General features: G+C 44.0%; 2 protein-coding genes across 2 annotated transcripts in view; one reads left to right on the top strand and one right to left on the bottom strand.

The window, feature by feature from the left end:
* Positions 1-1,267, bottom strand: part of psmd12 (proteasome 26S subunit, non-ATPase 12) — a 36,002-nt gene extending 34,735 nt beyond the window's left edge. Inside the window, exon 1 of the mRNA XM_072558864.1 lies at positions 965-1,267. Coding sequence (XP_072414965.1) covers positions 965-1,069 — 105 coding nt within the window. The 5' untranslated portion in view covers positions 1,070-1,267. The remainder of the gene's footprint in view (positions 1-964) is intronic.
* Positions 1,268-1,432: 165 nt separating this feature from the next.
* Positions 1,433-15,817, top strand: part of LOC140464117 (cytoplasmic phosphatidylinositol transfer protein 1-like) — a 300,622-nt gene continuing 286,237 nt past the window's right edge. The window contains exon 1 of the mRNA XM_072558863.1: positions 1,433-1,505. The gene's annotated coding sequence lies outside the window, so the exon portion shown is untranslated. The remainder of the gene's footprint in view (positions 1,506-15,817) is intronic.

Below are 15,817 nucleotides of genomic sequence, written 5' to 3'. Positions count from 1 at the left end.
AACAGTTAACTGTCAGGCAAGCTGACTCATGCATTGTCTGGGCAAATGGACCAGCAAAAGGCTGACAGTTACTCTATTGATTTAACATGCACAAAGTATATTCATGTTCCTTTCATCTGCAGTGAAACAGATTGCATTTGCATTTGAATACATCGCTTCCAATACACACGTGGCATACTGCAATCCTGACTGAATTCACACAATCACAATTATCCAGAAAATCATGTCCAAATGCAGAATCACATGTACAGTCACAAGTTTTGCAAGCATGTAATGGTTCTAAGTGTTAAAGTTATCCCCTCTAAATGAGATTCTTGCAAATTGTCTTGATGAGTGCAAGACAAACAGTTTTGTCAAAACATCTTTCTCAACATACCCAGATTAACTACAACTGTTAATTTTAAAATCTTGCTCAGAGATTTTTCATATTTCAAACTGTAAGACATCATGGATTTTAAAAAAAACTTCAAACATGTCGAATAAAACCCCGAGAATTCAGGAAATCGTTAATCTTTATGGATTAGAGGAATGAACAAGTCACTTCATGTATTTTTGAGATCTAACATTTCAACTGGAGCCCAAATATATTTCCGTCAGATATGGCATACCCAAGATTTGATTAAAACCCCAGAATTTGAATATAATTAGAAGGTTTTTTTTATATACACTGCTACATGATAGGGTAAAGAGTCTCAAAGCACTCACACGTACTCAATGCTCGTCTCAATATCGACTTCACGTACTACGGTGTAAAATTTACACCGAAGTAAATTTTAAAAATAAACTGCTTCTAGGCTTTCCGTACCTTCGTGCATCGACCAAAGAAAAACTGCGCAAACCGTTCAAATCTAAATTGTTTCTTCAGTTACAGCGATGAACGAGGCCTACTACGTGCGAGAACCTAGCTGAGTCTGATCAGTGGAACCGCATGACTCAGTGACTATGAGAAATATATTTTACTTACTTGAGCCATCTTCTGGCACTCCGGCAGCTGCTGGTCTACGGTGGAGCTATAATCCATCTCCATTTTCACAATCCTGCCATCAGCTCGTTCGGCTCCCTCCGCCATTTTCACACGTCGTTTGGTCTTTACCTATAATACTTCCTTACTTCCTTCCGACCCCTCAGTGTTCCCCTTTGGGTTCTGATTTAAAAGTACGAGTTATTTCACAGGCGTGAGCACACGCAAACACAGGCCTCAAGCGCTGCCTCGCGAGCCGGCGTAACCCAGTAACAGCCGGATGGAGTGAAGCCACGCCGGAAGGAGAGTGCCGTCCCTGACGCCAACCCCGCCCCCACCCGCTGAGCCACAAGCCACGCCCCCACGCTCGTGTTTCCCCGCAATCGCCTCTCTGTTCCCTCGCCGCAGGCCGTCACGTGCAGTTATCAGCTCCGCCTTCACCTTCGTCGCCCACCCCCAACTCGACCCGCCTGACTCATCCTATCGCGATATAATGTTGGTCGTCGTCGTCGGGAAAGGGCCGTGTGAGGCGGCAATGAAGCATGTGAGAGCCCGGATTTACGATCGGTTGGAGATTGTCTCCGGCGAGGGTTGTTTTGGTTTATCATCGTCTTCTTTTATGTAACGCAATAAAAAAACATGATTCATCTCAGTCAGATTCCCTGAGGTACCGTGAGTCTCGAGGATCTCAGACGCCGTCGAATTGATGGCCTTGGTTGGTCTGTTTTTCTCAGCCCGACTTTTAAAAATAGTGGAGGAAGCGCAAAGCTTTATCATTTACATATTTTCGTCGCAAATTGATATCTGGAAAGATGAGGGAAAAGTTTTGTTGATGTTTCCGTGTTTAAACTGGACAGGGCTGTATGGTAAAAGCTTTCAGCGAAATGTTTATTTTTGGTTGTCCCAAAACTGTTCATCTCTTGAGGTAGTTTTTCTTTTGTTAATGTGGGATGTTTCCGATTTATATGTTAGCACTTTGACAAACTAGGGTGATCTTTATGATTTAGGTAATTAACTTACAGACTGGACGGGTTAAATGACACAAACTGATCCTTGGTGTTTTCATATGCTCATTATTTTGTCTGCAATTACACTGAATTGCTAAAGAAAGGCAAGAGTTTTAAGTGGATAATGGTCTGTTAGAAGACTTTTGATGGCCTGAAAGATGTGTTAACCACTGCCCCAGTATTAGCCACACCTAATTACGCAAAGCCATTCAAGGTGGCTGTCGTTGGAAGTGATGTGAGTGTCCACTCTGTGAGCTCTTGTAAGAAGACTACAAGAGGATAGAAAGACCTTTCTCCAGGAAGTTGTACATTCATCAGAAATATTTGCTGGTTGAGAAGGAGACTTTGAGCTTGGTGGTGGCATTACAACATTTCAGTGTTTATGCTACCAGTAACGTATCTGAGACAATCATATACACTGATCATAGCCCATTGAAGTTTGTGGAGAGTTTTAAAGGTAAATATGTCAGACTGTTTAGATGGAGCTTGTTGTTACAGACATTCAATTGTGCATGTGGCAGGGTGATTCGATGACTCAAATGAGAAATGGAGGTGTTCAGTGGCAGGAGTACAACAGACGGAAATGAATGTAGTTGTGCACGTTTAGTCAATGTAACGTATATGTGTTTTAGAGTACTAACAATTTTAAGGAGTTTTAAAGTGAAGCCATCTTTGAATATTGTTTTTTTTAAAGGGGGAGTTGTGACGAAACTGCTCCTTTAACAAGGCTATGCAGTGCTTGGTTTTCGTTTAGAGAGGTCGTAAGTGACACAGACTCAGAGTCTGAGAGTTGATGGGTTTTAGGGCCAATTTGACAATAGCTAACAGATACTGCCTCAGGCAGAAAGCGTTCGAGTTTTTTTTAAAAAACTTGTACAATGAAAGGGGTGTGGCTAATTCTCCCAGCTCAACTTTTCTCTGGTTTGTTTTTTTTCAGTAGTGAAAGAAAGGCTGCTGGACACACAGAAGCAGGTCCAGGCTGGTTCGCTCTGGTTCGCGCGCTCTCGTTCACTCTCGCTCTCTGGTTCGCGCGCTCTCGTTCACTCTCGCTCTCTGGTTCGCGCGCTCTCGTTCACTCTCGCTCTCTGGTTCGCGCGCTCTCGTTCACTCTCGCTCTCTGGTTCGCGCGCTCTCGTTCACTCTCGCTCTCTGGTTCGCGCGCTCTCGTTCACTCTCGCTCTCTGGTTCGCGCGCTCTCGTTCACTCTCGCTCTCTGGTTCGCGCGCTCTCGTTCTCTCTCGCTCTCTGGTTCACGCGCTCTCGTTCTCTCTCTCTCTCTCTGTCTCTCGTTCTCTCTCTCTCTCGTTCGCGCGCTCTCGTTCTCTCTCGGTCGCGCGCTCTCTCTCTCTCGTTCGCGCGCTCTCTCCCTCCCTCTCTCTCTCTCGTTCGCTCTTTCTCTCTCCCGTTAGCGCGCTCTCTCTCTCTCCCGTTAGCGCGCTCTCTCTCTCCCGTTCGCGCGCTCTCTCTCTCTCTCCCGTTCGCGCGCTCTCTCTCTCTTCCGTTCGCGCGCTCTCTCTCTCGTTCGCGCGCTCTCTCTCTCTCTCTCTCTCTCTCGTTCGCGCGCTCTCTCTCTCTCGTTCGCGCGCTCGCTCTCTCTCTCTCTCGTTCGCGTGCTCTCTCTCTCTCGTTCGCGCGCCTTCTCTCTCTCTCTCTCCCGTTCACGCGCGCTCTCTCTCTCTCGTTCGCGCGCTCTCTCTCTCTCGTTCTCGCGCTCTCTCGTTCGCGCTCGCGCTCTCTCTCTCTCTCTCTGACTTCTATCCTATAAGAACTTGTGTTTGATTTTACGTTTTGTGTCAAGGGGTGTTTATGGGGATTGTGGCAAGTATTTGGAACAGCATCATTTAAGGTGGGATGATCTGTGGGGTTTTCAGAGGTTAGATTATTTGGTTTTCTGTTGTTTGTGTTTCATTCAATAATCTTGTAAATAAAAGCTATTTTGTTTGACCAGCTGATTCTCTCCTGGAGTATCCACTTTACACCTGCTTAAAACAACTAACAACATTAGGTTTTGGGCTACCTTCTTGAAATGTTTTGAAGGGTCTGGCCTGGTCCATAACAATGCCAATGTAGAGAAATTCACACTTTGGGAATTATATTCTAACTGGCAAATATTTCCTACTGACTCAGCCTATCTATATCAGCTTGCAATTCTCTGCCTCTTCTTGATAACTTCCTGTTAGATTTATCTTGGTGTCATTGTCAAATTTAGCTACTGTGCATTCAAACCCTGTATCCATGTAATTGATGTAGATTGTAAATAATAATGCCTAAGGCACTCCACCAGTTACAGCATTCAAACCAAAAAAAATTCACACTACTCTCCGCTTCTTTTTTGCTAGCCAATCCATTATCCATATTAACGTATTATTCCCTACACCATATGATCTTAACTCATGCAGCAACTCCTGTGATATCAAAAGCCTTTTGGAAATTTGAATACACCACATCTTTCTCTACTCTCTTCCACCTTGCATGTTACTTCCTCAAAAACGTAATGAATTATATAACAATGATTGATTGCCTTTCACAAAACCATCCAGCAATTTTTTGATTTTCTAAGAATGGTCCTCCTGTAAGCTCAATAAGGATCTTTCAAGAAATTTCCCCATGGCCAAAATGTCCTCAAAGGCCATGCAGTCAATAGGTAGTTCTGCACGCGTCAATTGGCATGTTTGATGCATTGGCTTCTGCTTACAGAAACTACCCTTATGCATGGAACTCTGACATGGCACAGCAAGAGAAAAAATTAGAGAATACTTATGACAGATATTCTGCCAACTGGCTTACAGTATACTGTTTTCTCTCTCTTTCCATTCTTGAATAAAGCTATGTTGACTATTTTTCACTTGGACCCTTCTAGAATCTAAAGCATTTTGGAAACTAGAACAAATGCACCTACTATCTCTACAGCAATTTTTTTTCAGACACTGGGATGCAGAGCGTGTAATCGTTTGGATTTGCCTATTTGTTTAATAGTTTTCCCAGTGCCTTTTGCCTGGTGGTAGTGATTGTTTAAAGTTCTTCCTTCTCATGCAATTAATGATTTTCATGTATCTTTGGAAATTTTCTCAGTCATTGACAGCGAAGGCAGATGCAAAATACCGCTTTAATACTTCCATTATTTCTTTCTTTTCCATGACCAGATCTCCATACTTGCTCCCTAGAGGTTCATTACTAGTTTTTGTGACTCTTCTTTTTAAATACCTTTAGAAACCCTTACAATTTTTCTTTGTTTTCACAAGCTTTCTTTTGTCATCTGCGAACTACCTGTTCTTAAATATTTTATCATTTCTGTTGATTCTTATCTCTGACCATTCATCTGGTCTCCTGTTAATATTTGCAGATGTGTACGGTCTTTCTTTCAATCTTTCCTTAACTTTAACTTCCATATTGATCCTCAGGTGATACATCCTTCTCAAAGAATCTTGTTTTCTTACTGGGATAAATATTTGCTTTATAGTATTAAATATCTCTCCAAAGATTTGCCACTGCATCATCTATACTTGAGCCAAGATTCCTAGTATACTTTTCCTATCGCTGTTGTGTTATGTTATAATTACCTTAATTTGGGTTTAAAATTCTAGTCTTTGACTTGCACCTCTCCCCTTCAAACTGGATATAAATGTCTGTCATGTTACATTTTCTGTCATCTGAATGCTTTGTTACAATGAGATTGTTTGTTACTCCCATCTCCCCATTGTCGACAATAGCTAGGTGCTGTAGAACATACATTGTCTAAGAAATTGTCCTGAATATACACTCTGTGAATTACTTTTTCTGGGCTACTTTTGCAAATCTGATCTTTCCACTCTCCATCAAGATTAAAGTCACTCATGATTATTGTTCTACATTATTTAAATGCCCTATTTATCTCTTACTCAGTGCTCTGTCCTGCAATGTAACTACTATTAAGGGGCTTAAACTATTCCCACAAGTGATCTTATACCTTTTACTATTTCTTATCTCTACCCAAACTGATTCTATCTCTAACCCTTTTGAGCTAAGGCCACCTCTCATTACTGTACTAATGGCATCATTAATTAAAGATTGACCACTTTTTTCCTTGCTTCCATTTTTGTGGAATGTCAAGTACCTGTCCATATACAGGATCCCAGCCTTGGTCACCCTGTAATCATATCTCAGTGATGGCTGTCAGGGCATGTAAACTCACAACCACTACTCTCTTGAAGGATGAGGGCAGCAGATGCATGGGAATGCCACCACTTGCAAATGTCCCTCCGATCCACTTACCATCAACACTTGGAAATATATTGCTGTATGTTCAGTGTCATTGAGTCAAGATCCTGGAACTCCCCCACTAACACCATTTTGGGTGTGGCTGTAGGAAATGGGCTTCAGTAACTCAAGAAGGCAGCTCATTCGCACTTTCTCATGTGCAACTAGGAATGGCCAATAAATACTGGCTCTGCCAGCAATGACTACGTCCCATAAGTGAATAAAAAAACTATTTCTATATCTGCCAGCAATACATCAATTTTGTTACAAATGGTGTGCACCTTTAGATAAGGTTTTTGAAATCTGCAGTCTTATATTTTCTGATGCTTTTTTAAATTTGTGATTTTGTCCTGTCACATTCTGGTCATTATTAATCGCATTGTTGTCTCGCTCTATTACCTCGTTGTTTCCCTTGGAATCAGTGTCCCCCATGATCCTTTTCCTGCACTATTTATTTCAATATACACACTACAATCCTAGTTACGTGATTCACCAGAACACTGGTCCCACCTTGGTTTGGGTGAGGATTGTCCCAATGGGGGTACTGTTCACATTTTCCCAAATATTAGTGCCCTTGAATTGAAATCCCATTCTACCATCAAAGGACCTTGATGATTTGTTGCAGTGGACCTTGTAGATGTTGCATTTTACTATCAAGGTATGTGGTATATATTCCTGCAGTTAAGTTTCTGCGTAATGATGCTACCCAGGAAGCTGACGATAGATGTCTTCGACCATGCCAATGCTTTTGAATGTAATGTGGAGATGTTTAGATGCCACTTTGTTGGAGATAGTTATTGCCTGATGCTACTACAATATGAATGAATATATTATACACCTATCGGCTCTAGCTTTAATATTGTCTGAGCATTTCTGCATGCAGTACAGAGTGAGATTTATTATGTGAGAAGTTGCAAATGGAACTGACCTGCAATCATCAAAAACATCCTCTTACTTTATGACGATCTTTGAAGAAAGGGCAACTGGTTGGCCCCACAACATTATCCAGAGGAATTCATGTGTGATCTAGAGAACAAAACCTGACCGCTGCATCCAGAATGTTGTTGGGGCCCATTGAATCCCATACCTTCAGCCATTTCTTGATATCATATGATGTGAGTTAAGTTGATTGAAGACTGGTGAGACAAATACTGGGACCTCAGGAGGAAGTCCAGATGGATTGTCTACCCAGCACTTCTGATTGAAGATGGAGGCAGATGTTTCATCCTTGTCTTTTTCACAGCATCTGTGATCATTGAAGATGGGAATGTAAATAGTCTTTCCCCTGGCTAATTATTTAATCATATGGCACTATTCATGGCTGCAGACCCTTTGGCCCAACTCATCCATGCCAACCAAATATCCTGAGCTGATCTCGTCCCATTTGCCAGCATTTGACCCATAGCTATCTAAACCCTTACTATTCATGTACCCATCCAGGTCCCTTTTCAATGTTGTAATTGTCCTCCTGTTTAAGGTATCATTTTTAAAAATCTTTTTTAAAGTTCCAAAAACCATGCAAAACTTATAAAAATAACTGCTATAAGAAAGAGAAAAAAATCATCTCCAGCGATTTAAAAAAAAAGCAACACCTACAGCCATGATCCTCTCCTGTCCACCATTTTGGATTTGATTTCATCCAGGTTGGCACCACATTTTTTGGTATGCATGGTGTAATGATTAGAGTGAAGTGAGACAGATGACCTGAGTTCCCTGATTGAGGCTGTTAACCTGGTCCAATCAGGGAGTCCTGGCTGACAGAGACAGAAGTGTCAGGGCTACTGTTCACTTTAGGAGCCAGTTCTGAGCTAGCTGGATCAGTGTCATCTAATGTGCATGTGTAAATAAAGGATGACAGGATACCGGCCTTCATAGAGTTATTTCAATGGCAACAAGAAAATAAAAGCCCTGAAGGGATTCGCTCACAATAGTCATCTTTGAGTTGGGGTAAGCATTTCTGATATCATGTTGCTAATTTGGGAAGCTTGACTCATTTGATCCTGAAGACTGTGTCCAGTATGTGCAAAAAAACTTTTTTTTTCTGGGCAAATGACATTGTTTTAAGTCTACCCCAATGAGTAATTCTCCTGACAGTTCATGAACTTGCAGCTTTTTTGGTTATTAAGAGCCTAACTTTCCCCAAGGCACCAGATACTGAAACCTTTTGAGTTTATGGAGCTAGAAGGGATTATTACAACCCCAAGCTTCCTCTAATTCTGAGATGCTGTCAGTTTTGCTTGGCAGTTCAAGAACTAGTGAATCCATATCGGGAATTTTGATGGGGTTGAGACAACTGGCAGAGGTGTGTGATTTTGGTTTAAGTCTAAAGTGAGACGTTGAGAGCCTATTTGTATATGCGATTAATGATGAGTATGCAAAAGTGCTGCTAGCTAAAGCTCACCTGGACTTCAAACAGGCAGTAGAACCTGCTTCATCATTATAAAATGCAACAAATGGAGCTTTTGAGTTACAGCGTATTCTGGTGGAAGCAGACACCCTCACTAGGCTAGGTGAGCTTGGGGAATGCCACTTAATTGAAGGTAATTGCATAGCCTCACTCAGGACATATCCGAACAAAAGTGTTCTGTGTCAGCCCACAGCAAACACCCAAAACAAAACTAATCTTTGGTAAACAGTTATAATTTTCTTGAGGATCCGGGCCGGCAAACCATTGCAGTTGCTGCCAGTTTGTGGACTCAAGACAGCAAAAGATTCCTACTGGGCCTGAATTGAATAAGAGATTTTATAGGCCGGCATCCAGGAGAGTGCATACCCTTGGAAGTCCCTAGTTTGGAACCCTGGTTTGTGATAGTTATTTTGCTTAGCAACGTCCAAAGCAAAACCAATGAAACTAAGCGAATGGTTAAATGGTCACCTGGTTCAATATCATTACCGGCTGGCTGTATCAGTAGTTGCAGAACCAGTCTTTACCAAAATTCGCTCTGGACTCGAACCCTTAAGACCTCAGTTAGGCTGAGAACTATACTGGGAAACCCCTACAGATTAAGGGTAAATATTTGCTTCTGGTCTGTTTCTATGAAGCAGCTCGTTCAGTTACCACTGATTTGTGTAGTAGGTTTGATGGGATGAAATTGGTTGAGTAAAATTCAACTTGATTGGATCAACATTTTCTGATTAGAAAATGACTGCCTTTGTGAAGATTAGACAGAGTGTGGCACTGGAAAAAGCACAGCAGGTCAAGCAGCATCTGAGGAGCAGGAGAGACAACATTTCGGGCAGGACTCTTCAAGTGAATCCTAATTAAATACCTAAGTGTCTTCCAGGAAGGTCGACGGACTATCACAGGGGCCAAGGCCCCCTCACTTGTTGACCAAAAAGCAATTCCACCATTCTGCAAGGCCCAGCCAGTGCCATTTGCCTCACAGGCAAAAATCAGGAGGCTGGAAAGTGAAGGAATCATCAAATCAGTGCAGCTTGCAGAATGGGTAGCATTGATCGTACCGACTGAAGTCTGACTGGTTGGTTCACTCTTGTGGAGGTTTCAAGCGATTGGTCAGCCACTTTACACAACTGGACAAATAACCATTCCCTCGAATAGAGGACTTAGATGCAAAACTGACAAAGGGAAGGCGGCTGTCCTTTGTGAAGCTGGATATGAGTAATACATACCTGCAGTTCTGATTCGGTGAGGATTCCAAGAAGAATGCTGCAATTAATACCCAGTACCAACATACTGGGATATCATCAGCCTGTGCCATTTTCCAGTCAACAATGGAGAACATTTTACAAGGTTGGCATTTATCTGGATGAAGTGTTAATAACCAGGAAGACAACAAAAAGCATTTAGAGAACTTAGACGTAATGCTTAAACATTTCTCCAAGGCCAATGTATGCCTTAGGAAGGGAAAATGTGTGTTCTAGGCATCCCCAGTGACCTTCTTGGGCGACAGTTGATTAAGACCAGATTACATGTGTCAGAAGATAAATTGAATGTGATCAAAGGTGCCCCGGCTCCCATATCATAGAGTTAAGATCTTTCCTTGGGTTGGTGAATTATTACAGAATAGTTGTACATAACCTGGCCTCTAAACTGGCACCCTTGCTTCTGCTATTAAAAAAGGGTCAGCCCTGGAAAAGGGTCTGGAAACCAAGATGTAGCATTTAGGGAAGTGAAGCAGCTATCATCATTTAAGGTGTTGGCACACTACAATCCCAAGAGAGATGTAGTCCTGACAATGCAATGCCTCCCCATGTGGTATTGGAGTAGTGTTGGCTCACCCATAGGCCAGTGGAGAGGAACGCCTGATAGCAAATGCTTCTTGGACTTTGACTATTGCTTAAAAAAAAGCCCAGTTAGAGAAGGAAGGTTTGACGGTCATCTTTTGTGTAAGGAAGTTCCACCAATGCCTGTATAGAAGTAAATTTGTAATAGTAATGGATCACAAACCCCTGCTAGGGATGCTGAAAGAGGACAGGCTTGTGCCGTTCATAGTTTCAGATTGAATTCAACAGTGGGCTGTTATTCTGAGTGTGTACACTTATGAGTTGGAACAGCATCTGGGAGGCTAAGTGGCAATATGGATGCTTTGAGCCGCCTCTTGCTGGCAGATACACCAGTGGTGGTGCTGCTACAAGAATAGTCTGGGCACCCTTCTGATCATCGCCGACAATATGAGACTGTGGACACAAAAAAATCTCAACCTGGCAAAACTAAAACAGCTGGTGGTGATGAGGAAAACAAAGGGTCATCATAACCAGAATTGAAACCTTTCTGGACACCCTGAGACCAGATCACCATGGTATATTATAGGGAGCAAGTGATTGTCTTGAACAAAGGTCACTGCCAGATACTGACTGAACTCCACCAGGGTCATCCAGAAGTTTCCAAAATGAAGATGTTGGCGAGAAGTTATGTCTGGTGGCCAGAATTGGATATAGCTAATTGAACATTGTCACGTTGATGGTGCAGTGCCCAGAGTGCCAACAAAGACAAAGATCATCGCCAGCAGCTCCCCCACAGTTATGGGAGTGGCCAGGTAAACCCTAAACTGTTACACTCCGACTATGCTGGCCCCTTCACGTGCTCGATGTGGATGCCCATTCAATGTGCACAGAGTTTATTTGTCAAACACTGGGATGACCATTGAAAAGCTGGAAGCAACTTTTGCAACGCATGGACTCTCGGAGGTGTTAGTCACAGACGTCAGGCCATCATTTACAAGCAGGGAATTTGAGTATTTCCTAAAGTTGAATGGCTTTCAGCATATTAGGCTTAAATGCCATGCCATCCATTGTCTAATGGTCTTGTGGAAAAAGCAGTCCAAATGTTGAAGAGAAAGTTAAAAAGAAGTTTATAGCTTCACTCGATAACAAACTGTTCCAGTTCCTGTTTGATTATAGGACCACTCCTCTCACAACTACAGGGACATCACCAGCAGAGTTGCTAATGGAGAGAAGACTCTGCACCAGGGTTCGATCTGATCTTCCCAGGCTTGAGGGGGGAGGTGAAATGGCACCAAGAATACCAGTGCCAGACTTGACTTTGTTAAGCGAGAGAGATGGTTTATTTATGGAGATACAGTTTGGCCCCATTTGGAGTGCTGTGTCCAGTTTTGGTCCCCACACCTCAGGAAGGACATACTGGCACTGGAACGTGTCCAGCGGAGATTCACACGGATGATCCCTGGAATGACAGGTCTAGCATATGAGGAACGGCTGAGGATACTGGGATTGTATTCGTTGGAGTTTAGAAGATTAAGGGGAGATCTAATAGAGACGTACAAAATAATACATGGCTTTGAAAAGGTGGATGCTAGAAAATTGTTTCTGTTAGGCGAGGAGATTAGGACCCGTGGACACAGCCTTAGAATTAGAGGGGGTCATTTCAGAATGGAAATGCGGAGACATTTCTTCAGCCAGAGAGTGGTGGGCCTGTGGAATTCATTGCCACGGAGTGCAGTGGAAGCCGGGACGCTAAATGTCTTCAAGGCCGAGATTGATAGGTTCTTGTTGTCTAGAGGAATTAAGGGCTACGGGGAGAACGCTGGCAAGTGGAGCTGAAATGCGCATCAGCCATGATTGAATGGCGGAGTGGACTCGATGGGCCGAATGGCCTTACTTCCACTCCTATGTCTTATGGTCTTATGGTCTTATGGTATTGAAACCACGGGCATAGCCCTGCATGGGAAAGAGGCATGGTCGATGTGAGGACTGATTCGGTGACATACAATGTTCAGGTAGGAGAGGCAGACCTGAACAAGCATGTGAAGCAAATGATCCAGCAACCTTGCACATGGAGGGGAGCAATTCATATCTGGCCCATCAGAACATCTGAAAAGGCTGTGGGTTCTCCCCCTCTCAGCAAAAAAAATCCTCTCGGGACAAGATGACATGGCAGATGTTGCAGACCTAATGCCATTATTACCTGAAGATGATGATGAATTTCGGCTGAGACTCCCTGCCATAAGACATAGGCTAGGGTCCAGTATACACCACCAGTATCTGAGGTAGAGTTAGAGGAACCAGACCTGATGCAATATTACCCCAAGAGAAGCGACAGGATAAAGAACAGGCTTCCATCTTAGGGCTTAGAGGGAGAGGAATGTAGAGATTGGAATAATGCTGGCCAGGTGTGCCTGATAGAATATAAGTACCCCAATTGGCCCGAGTCAACAGCCCCAATCAGGGAGTCCTGACTGACAGACATAAACAGAGGTGTTCGCCAAGGCCGCTGGACAGGACTGCTCCGAGTGCTATCTTACAGGAGTCGAGTGCTGGTCATAAACCAGCTGGTGGCTGCCATGCTGTGGTACTGGCTGGTCACTTTGGTCCCTCCTCCTGGCTTTGTCGCTGACATCCAGAGAACATAGGTCGACTTCTTGGACAAAAAGATGTACTGGGTTGCTGCGCAGGTTCTGAGTCTCCCTATTGAGGAGGGCGGTCAGTCGCTGGTGTGCGTCCGCACCCAGGTCCCGACGTTCCGCCTTCGGACCTCGCAGTGATACCTTTACGTCGAGCCTCCTCCTAGGTGGTGCGCCCTGGCGATGTATTTTTCCGCCAGGTGCGTAACCTCAACTACAACACGCTGCCTGTCTTTTACCAGGACCTGATAACTGTCTGGAACGTGGTCGAATCGTGCCACGCCTACCCTCCAGCAGCAGTAGTGGCTGTCGTCAGGGAGCCGTTGCTCAGGAATCCGCACCTCCGTACTCGTGGGTTCGAGTGGCTGTCGGAGGGGAGGGCCTTGGTGGCGAGGGTGACCAGGGTCGGGGACGTGCTGGGTGCCGGGGGCCTGGGCTGGACGCTGCTGCAGGACATAGCGAGCAGGGTAGCGGTACACATCTGGTATGTGGCCACCGCCATCTGATGCCTTAAAACAGGGGTGCTCGGACCCGACGTAGTGCACCAGTTGGAGGATGCTCAGGTGTGCGGTGGGATCCCGTCCGCGATTGGCCCCAAGGTCCCGTACTTCCCGCGGGAGCCTGTGCTCCACAACCTGAGCCGCCTTCAGAATTTTCATTTTGTCCCTTTTTAAGGATGTTAAAAGGAGGGCCCAGTATCGACTGCTGCTGCACACCGTCCACCCCTTCTCCCTCATCCACTGCCTTGGTGTGCCCATTTGCCACCGGGCGGTGGGGATCCCCAGTGGAGGGCTGCCTACGCGGGAGTCCTCCCCCTTTTCTCTCGGGGATCTGGGGTGGAGGGTGCTGCATGCAGTGGTCCCCTGCAACCACAGATTGCGGAGGTTCACGGACTCCTAGCCCAACCTCTTGTTCTGTGGTTCTATGGACCACATATATATTGGGAGCATTTGCACTCCCTTTTTGAATTTCTTAAAAACCTCCTCCTCTGCTTTTGGTTGCACTTCAGTCCCACGCTCCTGATCTTTGGGCACCCGGTACAGAGGAGGGAGGGCAGGTCTAAAGACCTCCTCGTGGGTCTGCTCCTGGGCCTGGCCAAACTGGCCATCAACAGGTCCAGGCAGCAGGCCGTGGAGGGGGTTGTTAGGGCCAACTGCCTGCTCCTCTTCCGCGGTTATGTTAGAGCCCGGATGTCTCTGGAAAAGAAACACGCAGTGTCCACTGACACCCTGGAGTTGTTCAGGGAGAGGTGGGCGCCACAGGGAGTGGAGTGCATTATTTCCCCCTCCAACTCTATTTTGAATTAATCCCTGCCCTCCCCTTCACTGTTTGATCACACAGCATTGCCCTTTTGATGTGAAGGGGACTGCTTGTCACTGGCCACTCGGATGTTTCTTTTCTTCCTGGTGGACCTTGTGTCTTTCACTGTGTCTCACACCTGCACACACACAGCATGGGTGCTGGGGGATAAAATAAAAAAGAAAATAAAAAAGAAAAAAAGAAAAGGGAAAAAAAACAGAAGTGTTGGGTTCTGTCCACTCTAGCAGCCGGCTCTGAGCTAGTTGCGTCAGTGTCCTATACTATGCACGTGTAAATTAGAGGTGACTTGGTGATGGATACTGGCTTCTTGCAGTTATTTCACATGGTTGTGCTCTTGGTATGCCTTTTACACTGCTTATTGAACCAGGATTAGTTTCCTGACTTGATTTTTGAGAAAATGAGGGATGCACCTATCCATGAAGTTATGATTCTGCTATTGCTGTTGATAAGTCCTCGACAGGTATAAATGTATGAGATGATGGATACAAAACAGGGAGAAAGAACAATGTAATGCAAATAGGGTTACTGAAGTTTGGCAGTCATTCTGAAAAAGTATTGGAAACCAGACTTTGTCAGATTGATTGGTCAAAATTGTTTGCAGGCATGGGACAAGTGCAGAAATCTAAGTGATTCTTTTTCAATAAGGCTTTTGTGATACTGGATAATGTTATTGAAATCTGGATCTTGTGTGGTTTTGATTTTTGCAGTGATCAAGGAACTAAACACACACTTCATGATTGAATATCTTAAAAGCATTTTACAGTTAATGGAGATTTTGAAGTGTAAGTTGTAAGAAACAAAGGCCAGTTTGCGCACAAGCTTCTACAAGCAACAGTATGGTAGTGACTAGATAATCTGTTTTTCAAGTGTTCAAAGTAAATACACTGTCCCATTGGTGATGTATAATTGCTTCTCAAACGTTAATAGTGATACTTGAAAGTGTAGGCCTTTGTTGTATTAAGCAGCAATTTTTATTAAAGACCCAAATTCTAAACCAAGAAAGGGAATAGTAATAATTAATAATCCTGATTATTTTATCATGTATCCTGCATTGCAGTAGGTTAACTCAGTGGCAGAATGGCTGATTTGTCATTGCAGCCTGATGCTAACAGCATGAGTTCAATTCCTGCATGAGCTGAGGTTAGCATGAAAGAATCCCCCTTGTCAACCTCTCCCCTTGCCTGAGACATGGTGAATTCTAGTTTAAACTACACCAGTAATCATCTCGCTCTAAAAAGAGAGCATCCCTATGGTCCAGTTGAAATATGGCAACTTTATCTTTTCACCTGTGGGAAACTGCTCGAGTTGTTTCCAGAATAATTCTGTTGTCGCCAGCAAGTTAACTAAAAATATTTGAAGCGCTCAGTCAGATTAGTTTCTGTGAAAATATTTTAGCAGTACTCAATCAAACATCTGTTCAAGATTACATTATTGTTTTCACCTCATTTTACAAATAATCAAATTTCAGTTTG

This window comes from Chiloscyllium punctatum, chromosome 39, assembly GCF_047496795.1.
Source record: "Chiloscyllium punctatum isolate Juve2018m chromosome 39, sChiPun1.3, whole genome shotgun sequence".
NCBI lineage: Eukaryota > Metazoa > Chordata > Chondrichthyes > Orectolobiformes > Hemiscylliidae > Chiloscyllium > Chiloscyllium punctatum.
The sequence above is the reverse complement of the archived record's forward strand: the minus strand, read 5'-3'. Positions and strand labels throughout refer to the sequence as shown.